This window comes from Mus musculus, chromosome 14, assembly GCF_000001635.26.
Source record: "Mus musculus strain C57BL/6J chromosome 14, GRCm38.p6 C57BL/6J".
Taxonomy (NCBI): domain Eukaryota; kingdom Metazoa; phylum Chordata; class Mammalia; order Rodentia; family Muridae; genus Mus; species Mus musculus.
Genome location: NC_000080.6, coordinates 59,521,866 through 59,545,204, shown reverse-complemented (window position 1 = coordinate 59,545,204; position 23,339 = coordinate 59,521,866). Strand labels below are relative to the sequence as shown.

At 41.7% G+C, this 23,339-nt stretch overlaps 1 protein-coding gene across 5 annotated transcripts in view; it reads right to left on the bottom strand.

Annotated features, from left to right (window-relative positions):
- The window catches only part of Cab39l (calcium binding protein 39-like), a 107,971-nt gene that overhangs the window by 3,700 nt on the left and 80,932 nt on the right, over positions 1 to 23,339 (bottom strand). For 4 of the 5 annotated variants that reach the window (NM_001360592.1, NM_001360591.1, NM_026908.4 and 1 more), the window contains 3 exons: positions 18,390 to 18,449; positions 16,298 to 16,363; positions 6,000 to 6,143 (listed from right to left, as the gene is read on the bottom strand). In NM_001360592.1, coding sequence (NP_001347521.1) covers positions 6,000 to 6,143; positions 16,298 to 16,363; positions 18,390 to 18,449 — 270 coding nt within the window. The remainder of the gene's footprint in view (positions 1 to 5,999; positions 6,144 to 16,297; positions 16,364 to 18,389; positions 18,450 to 23,339) is intronic. The other variant, XM_017316177.2, reaches the window with a different exon arrangement.

Sequence of the window (23,339 nt, the reverse complement as noted above, 5' to 3'; positions counted from 1 at the left end):
TCTAAAAGGCAGTGTTAGAAGGGTGGGAGACAATATTTGTAAGTCATGGATCTGACTGATCTCAGATCTAGACTATATAAAGAACTCTCATAACTAAACAACAAAGCCCAATTATCCAGGATGCAAAGGACTTGAGTAGTACTTTCTTCAAACAGGAATAAAAGTGACCACTAACCTACACACTCACACACATTACTCTTAGGGCAATGCAGATCATAAAATGTAAAACAGAAAGTAAGTGCGCTGAGCACAAGGAGACACGCCAAGATGGAACACACAGCAGTGCAGTGGCTGTAGAAAAGGCTGGCATCTCCTTGGTAGGTAAAGTAGTGAGTGACAAAAAATCCTGCCACAACATAGGGCAAAGGTTTGTTCAAATAAACAGGTGTCCACAGCAGGAGCAGTGACCAGCAGTGTTAACAGCCCAAATACCCACTAACTGACCAACGGATGTCCATGACATAAAGTCTGCCATGGCCATTACAAGGAGCAAGGTGCTGACCCAGCTACACCATGGATTTGACTGCGTTTATATAAACAAGTAGATCCCTAGAGTGAAAAGCAGATGGTGGCTGCCAGGTGCTCATGGGAAGGGACTGGAAAGAGACTGCTTAGGCAGAGGGTTTCCTTCTGGGGTGCAGGGATGTACTGACATAATCCCTGGGTGACAACACTGAACACAGAGCTCCGCTCTTAAAATGGTCAATGTGTGAAGTTTTATAGACATGGCTTTTGTTACAATAAACTAAAATAGTTACTTACAAAAAAGGTACCCCAGGCTTGTTTACACTGTTACACAAATGCTTGCTGCTCACAGGATACCTGTGAATATGGTAGCAATTGCCTTTTCTGGTTGGTGTTTGTTTCCAAGAGAGCTGCGAAAGTTCTAATTGCAAATTGCCTGGCTTTTTGTGGTAAGTACATAAACAACTCAGAAGAAAGACTAGGTACATTAGGCAAACCAAGCTCCTTTCAGAAGCCTAGCGGAGTTTTCAGGCAGGCATGCTGGATGAACTCCAAAGCCCACACCCTGTACTGAAACCTAGCGAAATGTTGAGGCTGTTTGCAAGCTTGAACATTTCCCTTGGGTTTTCTTTTGTTGTTGTTCATGGCTCCGAGTCCTCTGTAAGGCAGTTGTTCATTAGACTTTCACACTGACCCTGACAGTCTGAGGACTTACTGGCTGGGTGGAAGGAGACTTCATGGTGGACGCTCACTGCTGACTGATGTGTACAGAATATGCTATGGTAAACACATGAAAACAGCCTGTAGCCTTTTGAACTGCTGTCTTAATGCCCGTGTCCCTCAGTTTAACAGGGCTCAGAAATATATGGAGTTTGCAAGCACAGAAAAAAGGCAGTAGCTACATTCAAATATTTTTAATCCAGGAAACAAAATATTTTGTTTTCCATTTTAAATATGAACACTTTTTTAAGATGAAAATTAAATCTTGCATACATCTTCACTGACTTCATCTAAATTCTTTTTAGCAAAAAGGAGTTGAGCTGGTGAGGCACACAGGGCTTGCTCCAGCTTTGCTGTCTACTAGAATACTTTGCACATGTGACATGGAGTTGCCCATATACAAGTCCATGGACTTTATACCATAGAAGTGTAAATAAAGTAACTATTCTTACACACACACACACACACACACACACACACACACACACACACACACACACCCATGACCACCAACTGGCAATCTCAGAGACAGCTAGCTTGCCTCTGTTAAAGAATGAATAGCCAGGCTCTACAAGGGAGGTGCCATGCCATGGCTGACCAGATAGTGAGCATGACAGAGGCCAGTCAGCAGGCTGGAAGTCGAGGCTCCCAGAGCCACATGCAACACTGCTCTGATTACTCTGGCATGTGACACAGGTGAGAAAGCGGGGAAATGATCTGTGAAAAAACACGTACATTGAACTCTTATGAGGGTGGGGCACTTGTGCACCACAATAAATACAAAATCAATCCTCTAAACTCCTCCACTCAGACATAATGACTGCAAATAATGCTCATGCAGCCCTCCACCTTAAAGAAAAATGAGCTTGAAGTTTTTCTACACGATCTGTATTCTGTCCCCCTCCTCTCTTTCTCTCTCTGTCTCTGTCTCCCTCTCCCCTTACCCCTCTCATCAGAGGTTAATCCTAGGGCCTCACACACTACAGTTAAGCACTCAACCACAGAGTCAGAGCCCAGCTCTCTTTTGCTTTTTGGGACTCCCCCTTCATAGCCTAGGCAGGTCTTGAACTAATGATCCTTGCCAGCTTCTGAAGGAGCTGACACTATAGGCCACTATAGACCTTTACACAGATTCTTTGTATATTAAGAACTGGTCTTGAGCAACAGTTAGGCCAGACTCTCTGGGTACTGGCTAGCTAGTTTATATATGCTATTTCCTCTCATCATTACAGGTCTGAGGGAAAGACTGCTTGCCGTGCTCTCTAGGTAAGCCTTAGAGTGCAGGAGCCCAGTCAGCTACACGCTGTTGCTGCCTGTGCCATGCCACATGCAGGCATATCATGCCTTGAGTTTAAATTGTTTGCTCTTAGCCATAAGCAAGAGCAAGGAGAGGGACAGGTATGCTCAAAACATTTCTCACTGTAAAACAGTTTCAAAAGTAAATAGCAGACCAAAGCGAAGGACAGAAATACCTCTGATCTCTCTTCTCAAGTTTTTAAAAAAAACATTCTTCATACTGTCCTTGGATGTTTCTAGGAGCCTCCTTAGGATATGGAATATGCTAATAGACTTGTACAAATCAAGCCTTGAAATTCTGTGGAATGGATGCCTAGTTTTCTGATGACTTGTATGTCATTAAGGTTTTAAAGTTTTAGAACCAGTCACATTGAGACATGATTCACATACTAGTCCACCTGACTGACCATATATATATATATATCAATGATTTCTAGTATGCTTACAGAATTGTGCCATCACAGCCAACTTTAAGACACTTCTGTCATCCCAAAGAAGACTGACAACAGTCACACCTACTGTGCTTCCCACCACCGACCTCCTACAGTCATGTCATGACGATGGTGTCATGTAACTCAGCAGTGCTCTCATGACTTACCATGCTGCGGCATGCCTTAGCTCTTCACACACACTTACTGTCAGACATGACTGAGTTTTGAGAAGGATAAAGGATGCAGTTCCTGCGTGTATCCATTTAGCACTCACTAGAACACAGTAATGACTTACTACGCTAATATTATCATAGTCCTTAACATCACCAATATCACACAGTTGTTTTCCCAAATACCTGACATCACACTAAAGTCCACAACTAGGAGATGAGAGTCACTTGTAGAGCACACGCTAATAAATTTGTCCTTGAATTTCCCACAGAAATGGCTTTCTCAGCTATGAAATAGGATTTTCCAACTGCTTAACTTCAGGAGAGGAGGGGCATGGAGTCCTGAACTACCACAGAGGGGTGGAGTGCCAGCATAGCCCTTGCCTCGGTACTCTGATACGTCTTGGAGGTTTCACACAACTGTCTGACTTTCACCCAGGATTTCCCATGTTGCAGCTGTACTTTCTAGGGCCACGGACTGCCTGAAATGGAGTCTCACAGAGTCCCAGAATTCAGGGAGGTAATGGGAGTGGCATTACTAGCCTGGAAGGGATTTCCAGGAGCATGGCCCACGGGTTCTGCATCTTTACAGAGGCTCCTTTGAAGGGCAAGCAACTATTCATAAAGAATTAAAAAAGTTTAGGACTCTTGATTTTCTAAATAGGAAAATATTATTTTTTGGAAATAAACAATCAAGTGCCAGGGTGCAGGGAAGGCCCAATTTACAACATACGAATAAACAAGTGGTTAGCTATTTTTAAATGTTCCTACTCTGTCCAGTGATTAGGGGAACCAAATTCGGATTGTCTGAGGACAGAAGCAGGCTATTTCTAGTTTGCCATGAACTAAATCTTTTTATAATCATGTATTTCTGTACAGGATTAGATGTCACTAGATCTCACTTCGTGTGACAGGCTACACACTTTCAGGCGGAGTGGCAGGGCACACAGGTTTCTGGACAGTCACTCCTCAGGAGGGTCTGAGGCCGGTCTCTATTCTCTGATGCTAGGTGTTCTCGAACTACACTCAAATTTTTGTTTCTTCTGCCAACTCTCTTTTTATGTGACAGCTCTAACACAAAGAAGAATGTAGGGACTAGGATGCCACGTGCTACTGCAGACTCGAACAAGGTCAGCAGCCATTGCCCCTCCCCTTGGCACGACTCCTCTTCTCTCCTGAGGTGATCACTCTCCTGAACGTGTGTCTGCCTCTTTACCACAGGCTCTAAGGCTGTTATTGCAAAACATGAGTCCAGACAGAGACAAGTTTCAAACTTTAAAACCTTCTTAACATTTGCTGATTTCTTCACTATGTCTGAGACTTGGCCAAATCTCAGTCTTATTATCTAGTACAGCAGACATTGTTCTTCAAAACGGCCACAGGTGGCCTTATGTCTTCTTTACCAAGCAAATTTTTGAATCAGCTTGTCAAGTTGCAGGAAAAATTCTGTTAGGATTTCAAGTGGGAATAAATGAAACTTGTACGTGAATATTTGGGCAATAACTACCTGGTAGCAGAAACACTAAGGTTTTAACTTGCCAAAGCAACCATTGCCTTACAAGCTCCTGTCTTCTCCTCTAACAGACAGGAATTCTGTTCATGAATATACATTTTAAGACCAAACATTCCTGGAGTTCACTGAGCTCTTAAGTACACTCTAGACATCAATTAAGAGGAAACAACCAAAGGCCAGCAAAAGCCGGCCAGGTGCATAGTGTGAGCCTAACATAGCTAACAGTAAGAAGTGGAGTTAGTTGTTCATAGCTCAGGGCCATTCATACTAGAGAAATAGCCAGCGATGAAGTAGGATGCCTATAAGACTACTGCCCTGAATTACACATAAAACAGCTCAATGTGTCAAAACTAGGATATAAATTGTTAGTATAATGTGAATCAAGCTGGGTGATAATCCCAAAGATATAGCCACAGTAGTTGTGAGTATGGGATTACAAATGAACTTTTACTCTATATATGCATATATTTAAACCTATTGTATAAAGTTTCTGGGAGTAATAAAAAAAATTGTGTTACTCAGACAGCGGAGAAAGATGTCAGAAAGAAGACAGCATTTAGCAAGCAGTAACAGACAAGTCCAGGGAGCTGGGCATTCCCTTGGGTTCAGAGAGGAGAAAGCAGAAGCCAGCATTTCTGTTCTAGTTTGCATTCAGCCTTCCACTCCAGTCTCCAGTCATATTAGTCATCTGTACGGGGGGGGGGGGGGGGGGATAAGTCTTTCTTTCTCTTTTTAAGATTTATTTTTGTTTATAATTATGTGTAAGCATGTCTGCCTGCATATGGGCATGTGCACATGATTGCAGGTACCTTTGGAGGCAGAGGCATCAAACCCCCTGGAGCTAGAATTACAGACTGTAGTGAGCCACCGCATATGGGTGCTGGAATGTGTCCCTGGGTGCCCTGGAAATGCAGCAAGTGCTCTTACCCATTGTGCCCCATGAAGCCTTCTTTGAAGAGAAAAAGAATTGAGCTGCTAAAGTGTAGTGGCAGAACCTGGATGAAGCTTTGCCTCACTGCATCCCTATCCTCTTGGCCTCTAGGGAATACTAATGTGGCATTTACCAGGAGGGTCAAGTATCATTTATTTTTTCAATGGGTTTTAAATTTGGAAATGACTCTTTATCTTACTGCAAGGTGCTGTAGGCTCTATGAAGTCAGGGAGGTCAGTTTAGCCCAGATGTGAGGGTTCTTGAAATCTATAAGTCTATATGTAAAGGTCAGAGGCAAACTTGCCCAGCTGTAGCTAGCACGCAAGTTATGGTTTTCTGCAATCGATTAGTGGGAGAGTAAGTTTGCAAAACAAAAAGATTGTTTAATTTTCTCTCAAGGAAAGGAAAGCGGAAGGCAGAGGTCTTGCCATTTCAAAGTTAGAGAAAACCATACCCAGGTATCAGCTCTTTACCTTAAAGACATGGAAGGCTTCGAATTGGATGTTGGGACTTTTGTCTCGAAGCAGGTTCATCATCAGTTTCAGGTTCTCTGGCTTGCTGATATACTTGGTCATAATGGTGAAATTGTGGCGGTCCAGGATCAGCTCACCTAGCAACTGCAAGAAGACACAAATCCAAAGCCATTATTTGAGTCTTCAAATATATCTCACCTAAGCTGAATGGAAACCTAAGGCTGGGTAAGAAGTGAAGAACTATGAGGTACTTAATAGGTGGACACCAGGCACAGTGGAGCTGCCATAGGCCCAGCTCCTCAGCAGGTGGAGGGAGGAGGATCATAGGAGCCCATGAGCTGCAGACCAGAGAGCACAGTGAGACCCCATCTCAAACAAACAGCAACCAGCCAGCAGGCCTGAACATGGTGTTTGCCGTATTTCTTTAAGCTTTCACATGTTTTTGTTAATGTCAGTTCTTTTTTTTTTTTTTTTCATTTTTTATTAGGTATTTAGCTCATTTACATTTCCAATGCTATACCAAAAGTCCCCCATACCCACCCACCCCCACTCCCCTACCCGCCCACTCCCCCTTTTTGGCCCTGGCGTTCCCCTGTTCTGGGGCATATAAAGTTTGTGTGTCCAATGGGCCTCTCTTTCCAGTGATGGCCGACTAGGCAAGCAGTTTTCAGCCACTCTCTGCTTAGCATACAAAGAGACAGCCTGATCCGCATCTATGTACATCACTTTGCTTCCCAGCCATGCACTCCTCGAAGAACACTTAGGCAGAACACAAGTAACAAAACTGACTGCATTCCCTCTCCTGAATAAATACGCTCACTGGTTTACGAGATTACATAAGTCCTGGACTTGAATTTGTATCAGATTTGTTTGCTTGATTTTATGTGTGTTTTGCCTGATTGCATACATACACACCGTGTATGTGATTAGTGCCTCAGAGGTGAGAGGAGGGTGCTGGAACCCCTGGAACTAGAGTTAGAGCTGCCATGTGCTTGCTGGTAATCAAACACAAGTCCTCAGCAAGAGCAATATATACTTTTAGCCACTGACTTTTATTATGAAGTCTGATCTAAGATCAGAAAAATAAACACTCTGAATCTATATCAAATATGCAGAAGGATTTTAAAAAACCATATTGTGGCGTGTGTGTGTGTGTGTGTGTGTGTGTGTGTGTATGCAAACAGAGAACCTAGTTACAACCAATCATCTGCTTCAGTGAGTCCCTTGGATTAAGCTTGGGTCATAAGGTTTTGTGGCAGGCATATATACCTGCTGAACCATCTTTTGGTTCAAAAGTTTTACAAAAAAGTAAACAGGGCTAGGGATACAACTCAGTGCAGAATACTTACTTAGCATGGGTGAGGCTCTAGATTCAATCTCTAACACAGCATTACAAAAAGTACAATCAGAACATTGTAGAGTGATATATCAATGGTTCTCAAAAGGCAACGTGATTTTGAAGCAAAATTAAAATACTCAAAGTGAGACTCGCTGCAGCCTGTCCAGCAGCCCAGCAGCAGGAGATGCTCCTCTCACTTCTGATTGTTCCTAAAATCCCCAGAGCGGCACGCTGCACAGGTGCTTACAGAAACCCGGACAGGAAGGAGAGAGAGCACAGCAAACAGCAGCTATGTATTTCAGAACAGAATCCCAGGAGTGTGTGTACACCTGTGTGGAAGGGTGTCTGTTAGGAGATAGCCATCTTGCTTACGTTACTTTTTTTGTCTATTTGACAGTGAGAACTACACACAAGATGAGGATTAGCCATTTGGTGGTTCTAATCCTTCTCATCCTGGTGAGGAACGGTATAATTAAAATTTATTGGAACCTCCCTGCCCCAGTAAAGCTCCCAGGGCCGCCTTGCTCCTGGCTCCCCACTCCCACAGCTGTCTGTGGCCACCTGTCACTGTCCTCTTCCTTCAGCACCACATCTGGGAAGTCTGCAAGTTCTCTTCTTTCAAACCAGCACAACTCTGGAACGACCAGTTGACCCACAATTCTGTCTACTGCAGACACACCTGGATATTGCTGGCTGATTAGCTTAACATCTTTAAAAACATTTTTTTCTTTGTTGGAAATTAGAGGCCTGTCAGCTCCTGAAGTTTTCCTCAGCTCATTTTCCCTTATTTCTTTTCATAGTAAAATAATTTTTCAAGGTTTGCCAATTTCTGGTTTTCAATGACCCTAAACATCCAGTTCCCCATCTTGACTACCAGTTTCCTTATTCAAATGCTCCCACTCTTCCAGCTGGGTAATTCCAAACCACAATGATTTCCCTCAGTCTACAATGATATTCTGGGAAGTCAGCTGTATTTACTATTAATTCTATTTATAAATGAGCTAGAGAAAGTACCCAAGGAGCTAAAGGGATCTGCAACCCTATAGGTGGATCAACATTATGAACTAACCAGTACCCCGGAGCTCTTGACTCTAGCTGCATATGTATCAAAAGATGGCCTAGTCGGCCATCACTGGAAAGAGAGGCCCATTGGACACACAAACTTTATATGCCCCAGAACAGGGGAACGCCAGGGCCAAAAAGGGGGAGTGGGCGGGTAGGGGAGTGGGGGTGGGTGGGTATGGGGGACTTTTGGTATAGCATTGGAAATGTAAATGAGCTAAATACCTAATAAAAAATGGAAAGAAAAAAAAATAAATAAATAAAAAAAAAAATAAACAAATGTCTAGTTTAAAGGATTCAGCCAGAAACAACTTGTTAGGATGGCATTTTGGGTCATGCTCAGAGAACCACTTCTGTATCCTCCAGTTATTTCCTCACTACCTCACGTACTCTTCCATGTCTGCTGAGACTGCTTGCTCTCTCCTCTTGAATTTTGGGGAATGCCTTCACTCCTGTCTGTCTGAACTATCAACTCTTATGTCTAGTTCTTAAGCTATGCTGACCCTCCTGCTTGGTCTCCCAGATACCTCTTAGCTTCTACTTGTTTCTGGTACACAGAATTTCCATGAAACTGCTTTGAGGGTAACCCACAGAAGGCATGGTGTCTCTGTGCCCTTCCAAGCTAACCATGTGGTGGATATTGCTGGGGGTATCCTAGCAATAGGATCTTGCTCTTCTCAAATGGCAAAAAAGACATTTTATTACAGCATGAGTGTAAAACTATGGGAAACCTGTGAAAACATGACTCTAACGGCTTAAAGCCTATCGCAGGAACACAGCTAAGTACTGAAGTACCTTGGCTGGGTCTCAGGGTGAAAGTAGACATGCCTGTGGGAGAATGAGGGCCCCGCCCTCTGCACTTCCTGATTTACCTGGACTCCCACCAGCACCATCTCTTAAACTTCCTAGTTTACCTGAAATTCACCTGGTAACCCAGGAAGACATTTGTCTCCCTTGATTGTCTTTATCTGGATATTCAAATTTCTTTTTATCTCTCTAAGAGGTTTGGAAAAGTTCTCATTACAAGTATCTTCCCCAGAGGGAGTCAGGAGTGGTGCCTTCCAGAACCTTTAGCTCAAAGGGCTCCACAGCCTTCAAGGCAAAGAAAGCACTCCTGATTGTAAAGTCAGCAAGGGCTTTTCAGCCCTAAAAATGTCTACCTATCTACCCAGCAAACACACAATACACGAATACAAGTTACAGAGGAAATTTCATGCTTTGAAATACCCTAACAGTGGGTACTTCCTGGTCCTCTATCCCATCCCATGGGTTTAGTTGTCTTTTGTTTTTATTATTATGATGGCTCTGGAGAATAATTTGGAATCTGATATGGAGACTTTTCTGGCTTTATTCTTTTTCCTCAGGGTTGCTCTGGCTATCTGGGATCTTCGGTGTTTTTATACAGAGTGTAGGCTTGCATTTTTCTATTCTGCACAGAATGAAGAAAATGTGGTATACATACACAGTGGATTTTTTTTTTTTTGAGACAGGATTTCATGTAGCCTTGGTTGGCCTAGAACTCACTATGCAGTTAGGATGACCTTGAATTCTGATCAACTACTTCCCTGTGCGAGGTGCACAGGCACGCGTCATCACACCTGGATTATGCAGCTCTGGTGACTGCATGCAGAGCTTTTGTCCATTCTAGTCAAGGACTCTACCTACTGAGCTATACATCTCACAGCACAGTCGGGTTTCATGTAGTCACTAAGGAAGAAGGAAGTATGTTGTTTGCTGGGAAACAGATGCAACTGGAGATTTCCATATCAAGCAAAATAGATCAGAAAGGCAAACATCACCGGTTTCCTCTCATTTATACTGAGACATAAAATCACATGTATGCACATATGCCATGCAGATGAAAGTAAAGACTGGAAAAATAAGGGGAACAGAGGTCACAGCATATGATATACTAGGATGCAAATATCTTTGCGAAGCTCATGTTACGTACAGCAAATATACTATAATACATTTTTACATAAAACTTATAAATACACAGATTCTTCAGTTAGGATTTTTTTAACATTACATTTATGAGTTCAATTCTGATTAAGTCATTCCAATTTTATCTTCTGTTCACACAAGCTTACAACTATAGCCAGATGTGGTGGTGCATACTTTAAAATGCCCACTCTGGAGACATGAAGCAAGTTCAAGTGAGCCAAAGCTCCACAAGAAAACGCTATCTTGAAAAATGAAGGGCTGGGAACATAGCTAGAGCAGTAGAACATTTGCACAGCTTAAGACTCTAGGATCCCCAGAATCCCATAACCACCCCCAAATCCCCATGACCTTGAGCTCAACATGCTCCAGACCTGTTACTACTATCTTTCCTTCTTGAACTATGACCTTAAAGTAAGCATGTTCAAACACACACACACACACACACACACACACACACACACACACAGAGAGAGAGAGAGAGAGAGAGACAGACAGAGAGAGACAGACAGAGAGAGAGAGAGAGAGAAGCTTAGATTTCTTTAATTCAGTAAGGGCATTACTTTGGAACAACTCCTATATTCTTAGTGCTACAGGTAGTTAAGTATTTTTCAATTCTTCTATTTTGGAGAGCCATGCTTATTCAAGCTTTGTATTAATCAACATCTGAAAAGTCTGTTTAGCTTCAAGTCCTTTGGGCATTCATTACCTGTCAATCTATTTTAATTAACAGTGACAAGGACAACAGTGAACCACCCACAGTGCAATACAAAGAATTATAAAGCAGGGCTGTTACTCTAACTAAATGGACCACATCTACATTTTACTTAATCATGTAGCTAGTGTAACTAAGAGACCCACCCCCCCAAACTGTGCTATTTTAATGAAACTGATCAGAGCCAAAAAAAAAAAAAAAAAAATCACCAAGCTTCCTTTCAATTATAATCTTTCTTGCTAGTAATTAAATGCCAAGCTTCTGAAGAATATAAGAAATAATTTCCTAAGCTCCAGCACACAAGGGAAAGGAATTTATCTCTTAATTACTTTTTATTGGCACCAGGAGTCTAAGTATTCTAAGACCAAGAAAGTCTAGGAAACTTTAGAACATGATTGAAAAAGGCAGCAGGTAGCAAGTACTTTGGAATCAGAAAATGGCTTAAATGTCAGCCAGTTTATACTGATGAAGCTGTTTGCCACTGCAACAGTCTAACTTCTCATTTCTACAATTATGGGATATCACTGGCAAAACCTCACAGGATCCAAATTAGCAAAAGCAGTTATTAGGACAGTAGCTACAGTGACACAGACCTAAGTAAAAACCAAGCTTGCATCAGCAGAGTTCCCTAGAGTAACTCTTTTCTTTCAGAGAAGGAGCCATGTTGAATAAGCCTGATGTTGATATGTGAACCAGTCTAATCATTCACCATTTAGGATCCCTGCATCAGGTGATGGATGCAGCACCATTTCAGCAGCATCTCTGCCTTATAACCCAGCACTTAAAAGCTAACTTTCCCTGAAGCACCTTTCATAGTTCTGCATGTTGACACATACTTTAGTCTGTTCCTCTCTGCTCGCAATGCTCTTCTTTACATACTCAGACTAGAAAGGAGTTTAAACAAGAAAAGCAGGTCTCAGTAGATCAATGCAGAACAGCAAACAAGCCTCAGGGGAACAGAAGCATTTGTAAATAAGCAGGAGAGGGAAGTGGCAGGTGTTTCTGAACTAGGTACAAAGGTCTGCTCCAGGCCCCAAGTGGAGAGTCTCTGAGCAGAAGGGCACTGGGACAATGAGGACAGAGAACTTCTTGCCCACTTATGCTATCCAGCTCAAGGCTGGATGGATAGGTTCCCCTCTTGGACACAGATGTGTCCTCCTGGCACCAGTTTTATCAGCCCACTAGATCCAGGCTCACCTAAAGAATGTGGATCCTTTCCAGAGACTGAACTCTGGGGAAGGCAAATTGGAGGATTAGTGACTAGCAATATTCATTTGAAGAACTTCGTTTGATTCACTGAACAAATACCTATAGTTCATAGTTCTGGGCAGGACTATGCCCAGCACAGTGACTGAGCCCCTTGGGTTCCATCCCCAGTACTACAAAAATAAACAAATAAAAAAGCCAGTAATTCTTACCACAGTAAAGCTCTGTTGGAACCATATTAAAATATGAAGAGGGAAAAAGGATAAGGTGGGGACAACACCAGCTAGAGAAGAGACAATGGAGATATGGGTAGGAAGAAGACAATCTGTTAGTCACAGAAAAGGCAAGATAGGCCCAAAGGGACAGGACACTAGCTTTCTGACAGAGCCTGAGGTCTCAGAGTCAGGAAAACTTTGGTTCAAGTTCTTGTCACTGCAGAAAATGGATGTATTCTAAAGACCACACCCCTTGTCTTTTCTCCTTCAATTAGGTCCAATCACATAGGAACTCCACTTTGGCTCAGTATGTCAGACTTACACTGAAAAGGACTTTGGAAATACCCAAGCCATTTTCTCATATGCTAGCCCTTAAAGCATTCTCATCTCTCTTTACTGTTCCAATGGCCACCTCTCTCCTGTAATACTGATAAGCATCTCTGGCTGTCCTTCTGCTTATTATGTAGGCCTAAATTAAATGTTCTCTGTGACTACTCTGTGTATGAGATACATTCCTGTTACTTCTATTCCCTGCTCTCATTTCCCTCTCACCCTGTTAAGCCCCAGAAATCCTTTTCCACATTCAGGCCTTTTTGTCTTGTGGCCTACTCAGTTTAACCAGAGCCATCTGTGTGATCACGGGTTTGGAACTACCCAGTGGACCTTGATGGGCTCATCACTGGGTAGACAACTAAAGACAAGAACTCCTCATCTCAGAATCTCCAGTCCCGAGTAGTTAAGCAGGGAGCTTCGGCACATCTCTGGATATAGGGCAATACCGGTTTAGGTCACTTCTCCACCTGGAGTTCAGCTGCCTGCATCAATGGCCTCAATATGAGGAGCTCTGGCACAGCACAAAATTTCTCTAAATGGGTCAAGGGGAACCTCAATAACAAGTGCTAACTGACTGGCTGAAAACTGATGGGCCAATTAAATCAGAGGTTGGGGCAGTGATAGCATCAATATTGGGGACATAGCATAACTAATGCAAACCACAGTGAAAGAAATGTATAGATATGGACAAAACAAACTTAAGTTCATTACCTTAATTTAAAATTGCATGAAATATTAAGAACATATGCACTGTCCCACGAGTGTCACCATCCTGACATCACAAGTGAACTTCTCAGCAGCTGCAAGTTATACAAACTGCATGGCTAGCACAGGATTACTAGCTCACAAAAAGTGTTGTGAAAATCCAACAGGGATCTGAAGGACAGAAGTGCAGCCCTAGCCACGCCAGATCATCAGCACTGACCTGTTTTGGACAAATGGCCATTTCTAAGCAACTTTTTCTAGGGAGAGCAGGTATGTAGGGCCCAGAGCTGTACTGTGTTGGGCTCCTGAGCACTTCCACTGACATATCATAGGGTTATGGCCTCTGGGTATTAACACACACATACCTTATTTGGACTCATTTTACATTTTCACACTTAGGTGTCTGCTCAAAAGCCTCCTGGTAGAGAGGCCTTGCTTCCAGTCCAGCTGCTCTGGTATATATCTGGCCCCTCAGACATGGCTCTCTCCATCATATCTCCATCTACTTTGCCTAGTAGAACTATGACTGTTAACTAAGACTTTCTTTCCTAGTGGGAACATTCCAGAGTCTTCTGGAACATGGCCCTTCAGTCTGCTAATCTTCTCTTTTAGTCCTTAGAGCATCTGGAAGCCATGCAAGATCACCTACTCTCAGAGCCCAGGGTCACAGTGCTGGCTTGTTGCCACTGCATGTCTATAAGAGAAGCACGTTAATATTTGCTGACTGAGTGAACATTCTCCCTCCCACTGCTTTCCCCAACACTTCACCTAGCATTTGTGGATAATTAAGAACTGGCACATTTTGTGTGTGTGTATTATGTGTACCATGGAACCTGTGTAGAGTTTAGAAGACAGCCTTGGGTCTTGGCCCTAGCCTTATAGTTTGAGATAGGGTCTCTCTTGATATAAGCCGCTATGAATGCTAGTCCCATAGCATTCAGCTTTCTAACTTCATATTATAACAGACAGCTGTTTTCCCAATCAAAATTTTAAATTGTTCATCATTTACTGAACTTACAACCTTCAGGGGAACTTAAGTGTTGTACCTTATTGCGACGCTGTCACTTTAAGTCCTAGCTGGCCCACAAGGTTCCTGTGATTTTCCTACCTCTGCCTTCTGACCTCATATCTCTCTCTTTTTTTTTCTTTTTTTTTTATTAGGTATTTTCCTCGTTTACATTTTCAATGCTATCCCAAAGGTCCCCCATACCCACCCCCCCCAATCCCCTACCCACCCACTCCCCCTTTTTGGCCCTGGCGTTCCCCTGTACTGGGGCATATAAAGTTTGCAAGTCCAATGGGCCTCTCTTTGCAGTGATGGCCGACTAGGCCATCTTTTGATACATATGCAGCTAAAGACAAGAGCTCCCAGGTACTGGTTAGTTCATATTGTTGTTCCACCTATAGGGTTGCAGTTCCCTTTAGCTCCTTGGGTAATTTCTCTAGCTCCTCCATTAGGGGCCGTGTGACCCATCCAATAGCTGACTGTGATCATCCACTTCTGTGTTTGCTAGGCCCCGGCATAGTCTCACAAGAGAGAGCTATATCTGGGTCCTTTCAGCGAAATCTTGCTAGTGTATGCAATGGTGTCAGCATTTGGAAGCTGATTATGGGATGGATCCCTGCATATGGCAATCACTAGATTGACCTCATATCTCTTTAGGGGCATGCTGGGATCATAGACACAAGTGTCACTGCAGCCCGCTTTTAAATTAACATATTTTAATCTTAGTTTTATGTGTATGTCTGTACCACTTATACTTCTAGTGCCTTTGGAGGTCAGAAGAGGCCATCAGATCTCCTGGGACTGGAGTTACAGGTGAGTTACTTTCCAGATTCTCTGCCAGTCTTTCTATTCTTTATTTTTTTCTTTTAGCAAGGTTTTATTTATGCAATTAGGTTTTTTTTTTTCCACATAAGCATTTCAGTCCCCCTTATCAAATTCAGGGCCTTGTACACTCCAGTCAAGTGTCCCACTACTGGGCTTATTTGATATTTAACACACTACTAGCTTAACATAGTCTAGCTTAGTTGATATTTAACATACTACTTTTAGGGCGTAACTATTTCTTCTTTTTCTTTGTTATGAATGTAATTTGATCATTTCAAGTTTAACAGCAAATCGGTGGCTAAACACTGGTTGTCCAAAGTGGCTGGGGAATGGGGCCTGGCAATAGAATGTAGTTTAAGAAGGTATGTTACAGTGCTGGGAGAGAACTGCCTCCCTTGACATGGAAGCCCCGTAATATCTAAATGCTATAAACACTGTCTTATAGCTAACAGTTGTTATTCCCATTCAAAAATACTAGGTTTACCATTTCCCACACAAGGACCAAACATTTGTGTTTTTTGTGTTGTGCTTTGGAACCCTTACAGAGTTGCAGAAGGGGCACTGGACTGGTTTATTCTGTCATTTCTACAGCAAGTCACACTGAAGTGATTCCTAGGACTCCACTGAGCCTTCCTGACATCCACTCCTCTCCCAGTCACCTGACCAGCTCTCTTCACCCCTGAGATATTCCCAGGAGAGAATCATGCGGTTCTGCTTCGCCAGCTTAGGCTTTGTCTTCTTCCTTAGTGAAATATTTTACTTCTAACTTCAGCCAACACTTGCTATTTTTGTTATTTTGCTACACAGCTCCATCAGAGCATAAAACAGACCCGTAAAGTTGCTTCTTAAATCAAAGGACATTTTGAGTTTTCTGTATTTACTTGTGCAGAGTAGATACTGTTTGTTAACAAGATGTCAGCTTATAAGGACTTTAAAAAAATCTGGTATTACCTTTAAAGATTGTCTCTTTGTCACATAGTTCTCAGATTGCAGCAGTTTCTCATAGTCTTCAAAAATCTAAGAAAAAGAAAGTAAGTCTGTGAGAGTGGCAGTGTGTCCTCTGCAGCAGACGTGTGCTCACCGTCAGGAGGCCCTGCAGACCACCGCAGCACACTGCTCACAGGGAAGGCTCGGAATCTCACTACTGCCCCGGACACAAAGGATCAAGATAGGGAGGTGAAGGGATAAAGGATTTAGCTGCCCATTAGTTTTATGAATCAGAAATTGTGTTGAATGATGGAATAACTTTGAATCCTCCCAATAAATCATTCTGATAAAATATCTATTAAAACTTCAAGATAACTTATTTTAAAGAAATTTGTTTATGTAGTTGATGGCTGTGAGAAAAGACTAAATTATAGTTAAGACTTAGGACTGTCAAATCTATAATGTCAACAGGTGAGGCTTGGGTGACCACTGCTACACAATGGCCATGTCCACCTACTGGCCTATATGAAGTTCATCCATTCTCACAAGCATCCATCCATGTCCATGGGCATGGATCTTCCTCAAGACAGTCATTGGTCATGGGCCCTTTGGGAGCATAGAGCATTGCTTAGGGAAGCTTGGTACTAACTTCCCACCATCTGTGGGCACATTACTCAGAGAACACTGAAGCTGGAGGAGCAAATAGCCAGAAGCAAAAGGCTCAGGGATAGAGAAAGACAGGACATCCTTAGAGTGCTGAGTGACAGGGTTCTGTGCACACCCACCAAAACATTTGATTTAGAAATGAGAAGTACAATTACACCAATTGTATTAAAGCCACAAGACTATTATCCTTTGCATTTTATTCTATTCATGAACACAGGGGAAAGGTTACAGCTCAGATATGGAGGCTCTTCCTAAAAGCTTGTATACTGAAAAGCTGGTCATCAACTTGCGGTACTATTGAGAAGTGACAGATAATAAGAGTGCCAATTTCATCAATAGGCTTGATGAGGTCATAGTTAAATGGATTTTTAGGAGAGGAGAGATAGGTCCCTAAGGGTCATGATTCTCCCCTTGCCCCCATATGTGTATGCACTGTGCACGTATGCATGCTTACATGTTGATGGTTGCCTTCTTTGATTGCTCTAGAGGATAAGAGACACAGTGTCTTATTGAACCAAGAGCTCACCAGTTCAGCTAGTGGCTGGCCTGCTTGTTGCAAGGATCATCTGTTTCTGTCTCCTAGGACTGGGATTGCTGGGGGACTGCTCTGCCCACCTCACTTTTTAAATGGGTCCAGGCACCCAAACCCTAGTTCTCATGTTGTAGCTGCTGAGCTACCTCCCCCAACCCCAGAGGCATGTTTCTGAAGCATGTCTTCTGTCTCTGGACTCTCCCTCTGACTCCTGGCTGCCACGGAGTATCTTTCCTTCGCCATATGTTTTCCAACATGATGTCTGCCCCACAATAGATTCAGGAACAGAGCCAAGTGATCATGGACTGGAACCATATTCCAAAATAAAGCTTTCCTTCTTCCAAGCTACTCCTCTTAGATATTTTGTCATAGCAACAAAAAGATGACCAACACATGGCATTTTATAGATCAATATAATTCACCAGACAAATTATGTTAATTGTGAATCTAAAATACAAATACAGTAGATGCAAGGTCCCCTCATTCTTTTCCATTGTCCCTTTTAGTCTTTCCTTCTAATCCAACTCCATTTCTCTGTACTACCCACCAACTCAGAAATGCTTTCTGCCAGAGCCACCACATGTGACCAGAACTCAGAGTTGGCAACAGCAACCAAACAATTGAACACTCCTCCCAAAACAACAGATATCTACACTAAACATACTTCCTTCCAAGTGCCAGGCGACAGGCAATTGGAACGCAGAGCAGTAAGCTTCAATCCTGGGCATCTAGAACTACATAGATCCTTAGTCTTCAGGTCTTGGAACTACAAGCCTTTACGACTGCTAGCCCAGTGCACAAGCCTTCTGCATTTTCTATCTACATGTGGTTTTCGTCTAAAACACAATGAAAGGACCCCAGCCAGCCCATAAGTAACAAGAGGGAGAAAGAAAGACAACTTAAAAATGATTTACTTACAGTGTCATAATTTTGTTCTAAGAAGTCTGCTACCAATACTTTATGTCTGGTTAACAAATCCTACAAGAGAACAAGGAGTGAAGGAAAATTACTACAACTAGGGACCTTTATAATTCATTACACAAAGAATAACCTTTGCCTCTATGGTAAATCAGTGATAAATAATTCACTGGGAACACAGGAAAGCTCAAAAGAATACTTCATTTACATTAGAAAGTTATCTCCATCCCTACTTTAAGATGTAAAGCTCAAGTTTGTTTCAGGTTAAAACAATGGCAAAACATTGAGTGTCAAACCAGAGTGGTTTAAATAGTAGAAATAATTTAAGTGGTAATCACAACACTTATGAGGTAACTTTACAGAATATTTCCACATTATGATTATAATAAATATTCAGATAGTTTGATGATCGTTATCAAAGGTCAGTAACTAATTGCTACTACCCAAGCTACCTAGTGTGGGTCAGAGGGTGATGTTGGGTCCTGCTCTATCTCTACTTTAGTACTTTGAGACTGGCTCTCTCTCTGAACCTGGTGATCCTCTTGTCTTTACCCTCTAGCACTGGGGTAACAGGTAGGTGTGTGGTACACTCAAGTTTCCATGCTTTTAAAATGCTGGACCATTTCCCCAGCCCCTAACCATTTGGATTCTTTCTTTGTAAATTTTCTTCCTGTTGTGTCTGTCTATGGCTGGGAGAGGCATGTGTGCACAGCACTCATGTGGAGGTGGGAGAGCTCTGCAGAGCTGGCTCTCTCCTTCCCCCCTTGAGTGGGCTCTAAGGACTGAACTCAGTTCAGGCTCGTGCAGTACCTGCTGTACCCGTTGAGCCTCCTTCAACCCCAAGGAGGCTGCTGGGCTCAGAAGCACACGAGTGACATTTATCGTGTCATCTGAGCACAGCCTGCTTACTTGCAGGTGAATTGGCCCTGAGATACACACGGGAGTTACTAAGTTACATAATGTGCACTCTGAGAGTTAAAGAGAATCAAGCTTATCTATGTACAGATACTAACTTGCAGAAAACCACGAGAAAGCACAACAGAATTTCTGGTTGTCTTCAACTCACACCTAAGTCATATCCTCATTTAACTTCAATATTTGGAAAGTATTATTTAATCCCTTTTATATACTTAGAGGCTAAATACCCAACTCAGGTATTGTAAAAAATTCAATTAAAAATTTTTTTAACCTTGCCAAAATAAAGTTTAAATCTTTAATACAAAGTTAATTAAAATTTCCACAGTACATAAACAAGAGTCAGGCAGTGGAACTGGCAAATTTCAACTGATTCTATTTGGAACTTTTTTTTTTTTAGATATATTTTTATTTGTGTGCGTGCGTCTGTGTGTGTGTGTGTATGTTCATGTGTGCACATATGTATGTGGGCATGTGAGAGTATAGTTAGTTGCTTGTGGAGGTCAGAAGAGGACACTGGATCCCCTGAAGCTAGAGATACAGGCTACTGCAAGCTATAGGAAAATAAGGTTGAAATTAAATTCAGTTCCTCTGGAATATGTCTCTCCTCTGAGGCATCTCCCTAGCCTCCTATTTCTATTTTAATAAGAAGAAAAAGTAAAGTCTTTAAAGCATTTTGCACAATTTTGGAGTTAACTTTTTTTTTAAGCTGTGAGTACATTTAAGGTATACAGATGATATTCTGAAATATCATGCAATGGTCTAATGGTTTGATATTCTTTGGATCATTTTTCCCATGGTACTGAGGTTCACCTGCGGACCTTGGGTTAAATGTCCCTAAAAGGCCAGTGCAGTGCTGCTGTCAGAGATATTGTAAGTGAAGGATATCTTTTCTTTCTTTCTTTCTTTCTTTCTTTCTTTCTTTCTTTCTTTCTTTCTTTCTTTCTTTCTTTTTTTTTTTTTTCTGGAAATGAAGTCTCTTGATGCTGCTCAGGCTGGTCTTGAAATCCTGGGTTGCAGGCTGGGACTAGAGGGTGCGTACATAAGGAGCTCAGGTGGAAGGAGTGACAGCCTTGAAGGAGTACTAGAATCTAGCCCTCCCACTGTTTGCTTTTTATCTGCACTCAAGTGTGCAGCATTGATCCACCATGCCCTTCCTGCAAGTAGATTCTGTCTAATCACATTTTCTCTTCTTAAGTGTTTGTATGTATGTGTGTTCAGTGTGTGTGGGTACAAGTGTGTGAATGGACGTCAGAGGACAACTTCTGGAAGTTGTCTTTTTGTCTTCCGCCTTTGTTTTGAGCAATGTCTTCTCCTGTTTCTGCCACTGAGCTGCACATTCTGGGCTAATGGGCTCTCAAGTTTCGGCATGGTTTTCCTCTCTCTGCCTCTTATCTCACTACAGAGGGGCTGCGATCACAAATGCTTGTTACCACATTTGGTTCTTATGTGGTTTTCTTCTGGGGATGAAATTCAGGTTGTCAGGCTTGCAGTGGGCTGTCTCACCAGCCCCTACCTCATTTATTTATTTTCCTGTAAATTCCTTTTCCTGGCTACTGAGAACAATGATGCACTAATTATTCTTCAATACATGTTTCATTTTCTTTGGCAGTATTCATGAATGGTACTGTTAAGCACGATGATAATCTTATTTCACATTTCTGAAGTACCGATATACTGTTTTCCACAGCAGTGTACTAATGTGAATTCATATAAACAATATGGAACATTTACTTTTCTTGTATAGTCAAGGCTAGCTTCAAACTCACTATGTAGTTAAGACTGCCTTTGAACTCTTGATCTTCCTGCTTCTATCTCCTAACTGCTGAGATGACAGGACTCTGCAGCTCAGCAAGCTTTTCCCTTCTTCTTGAAGATGAAAGGAGGCTTTAGTAGTTTTATAATTTTCAAATATAACCACAATGCCACGAGTCTTCAGCTTGACTGACATTGTGCTATTATATGGAGATGTGTTATTTCTTGTCCTAAGTGAGCAGGCAACAGAGAATGGACTTGGAACTGGGGTTTTCAAGTAGGGAAACACTCTATGAGGCTCACTCCATTCCCCAGCCTGGCTGGGGTCTTGTCTAACTAGTCCTTGTGTCAAGCCATCCAGGACATGGTGAGCTGTTGCAGAGCATTTGGGGCAATCTCTGAGATACGTGGGATCCTCATGTGTAACTGCCCTCCCTAGCCTGGTGGATCCTCTTGAGCAGCTCGTGGAGTTTTACTTGCTCTGAGAGACTAAAAGTTGGTATATCTTTATGGGCTGCAGCAGACACTGAACTGTGCACATACGTCTGTGTGTGTGTGTGTGTGTGTGTGTGTGTGTGAAGGGGAGGTTTTTTTACCTGCTATGCTAATCAGAGGTGACTGTGAGGACTAACTTCTCCAGGGCAGCCAAAGAGGACCTGACAGATTAAAGGAAGGGTTCTGCTAGAACAGAACCTTCAAATAAAACAGACAAAATAAGCTGAAATTAACAAAAACAAAACCAAACCAAACCAGGAAAAAAAAAAAAACAAAAAAAGAAAGGAAAATATACTACAATAGGGTGGAATTCCCTTGTACACATATAATGGTATAGGTGGTGAATCATGTGCCTGTTTATTTCTCTCATACATCTGTGCTTGAGTATATATATGATATACACATCAACTTACCCTCAAATTTGTATACACAGAGATCATGCACTAAAATTGAGGGATATCACATGTATATGTGCAGAATAAGCTCACTCTTTCGTGTTACTGAACTCCATCTAGCTTAGCTCATTAAAGAAGTCAATGAAAACATAAAGAAATAGTGGAATGAAAGAAAGAAAACAATTTAAGACTTGAAAGTAGAAACAGAATGAATAAAGAAAACCCAAAGTAAAGGAAAACTGGAAGTGAAAAAGTTAGGAACTTTTAACTTAACTATAAGATATCGTTTAACTTAAAAAGGATAGGAATTTCAGAGGCAAGTATCACCAACAAAATGTAAGAGATGGGAGAGAGAATCTCAGGCATTGTGGACAAGATAGAAGAAATGAATACATTAGTCAAAAAAATGTTAAGCCTAAAAAAATCCAGGTATGAAACATCCAGGAAATCTGGGATGCCATGAAAAGACCAAATCTAAGAGTAATAGGAATAGAGAAAGGAGGAAAAAATATGAAAGGCACAAAAATTACTTCCAACAAAAAAATAGAAGAAAATTTCCCCAAAGTAAAAAAGAGATGTCTATCAAGGTATAAGAAGAATACAAAACACCAAAAAGACTGACCCAGCACATAATGATGAAAACATACATACAAACAAAACAGAATATTAAAAGCTGCTAGGGAAAAAAAAAACCTATAACATATAAAAGATCTATTAGAATAACTTTTCAACGGGTATTCTAAAAGCCAGAAGGGCCTGGATAGACTTTGTACAAACTCTAAGAGACCACAGATGCCATGTCAGACTATCATACCCAGCAAAACTTTCTATCACAATAGATGGAGAAAGACATTCCACGATAAAAACCAAATTTAAGCAAAATCCATCTACAAATCCAGCCCTAGAGAAGACTGAAGGACAACCTCAATCTGAAGAGACTAACAACACCCAAGAAAACCCAAGGTATAAATAATCTCATGCCAGTAAATCAAAAACCCATACCATAACAACAAAATAACAGGAATTTACAAACACTGCTCATTGGTAACTCTCAATATCAACTGTCTCAGTACTATAATTAAAAGGCATAAACTAATATAATGGATGGAAAAGCAGGATCCACCTCTCTGCTATATCCAAGAAATGCACCTTAACATTAAGAACAGATAGCACTTCAGGGTAAATGATGGAAAAAGATAATCCAAGCTAACACAAAAGACTAACTAGTCAGAACTAACTAGGACAAAACTAGTCAGAAGAGATAGGGGAAGTATATTACATATTAATCAAAATAAAATTCCACCAACAGAATTCAGTAAATTTAACAACATCTATACACTAAACACAAAGGCACCTAAGTTTATAGAAGAAACACAGTTTACATCACATG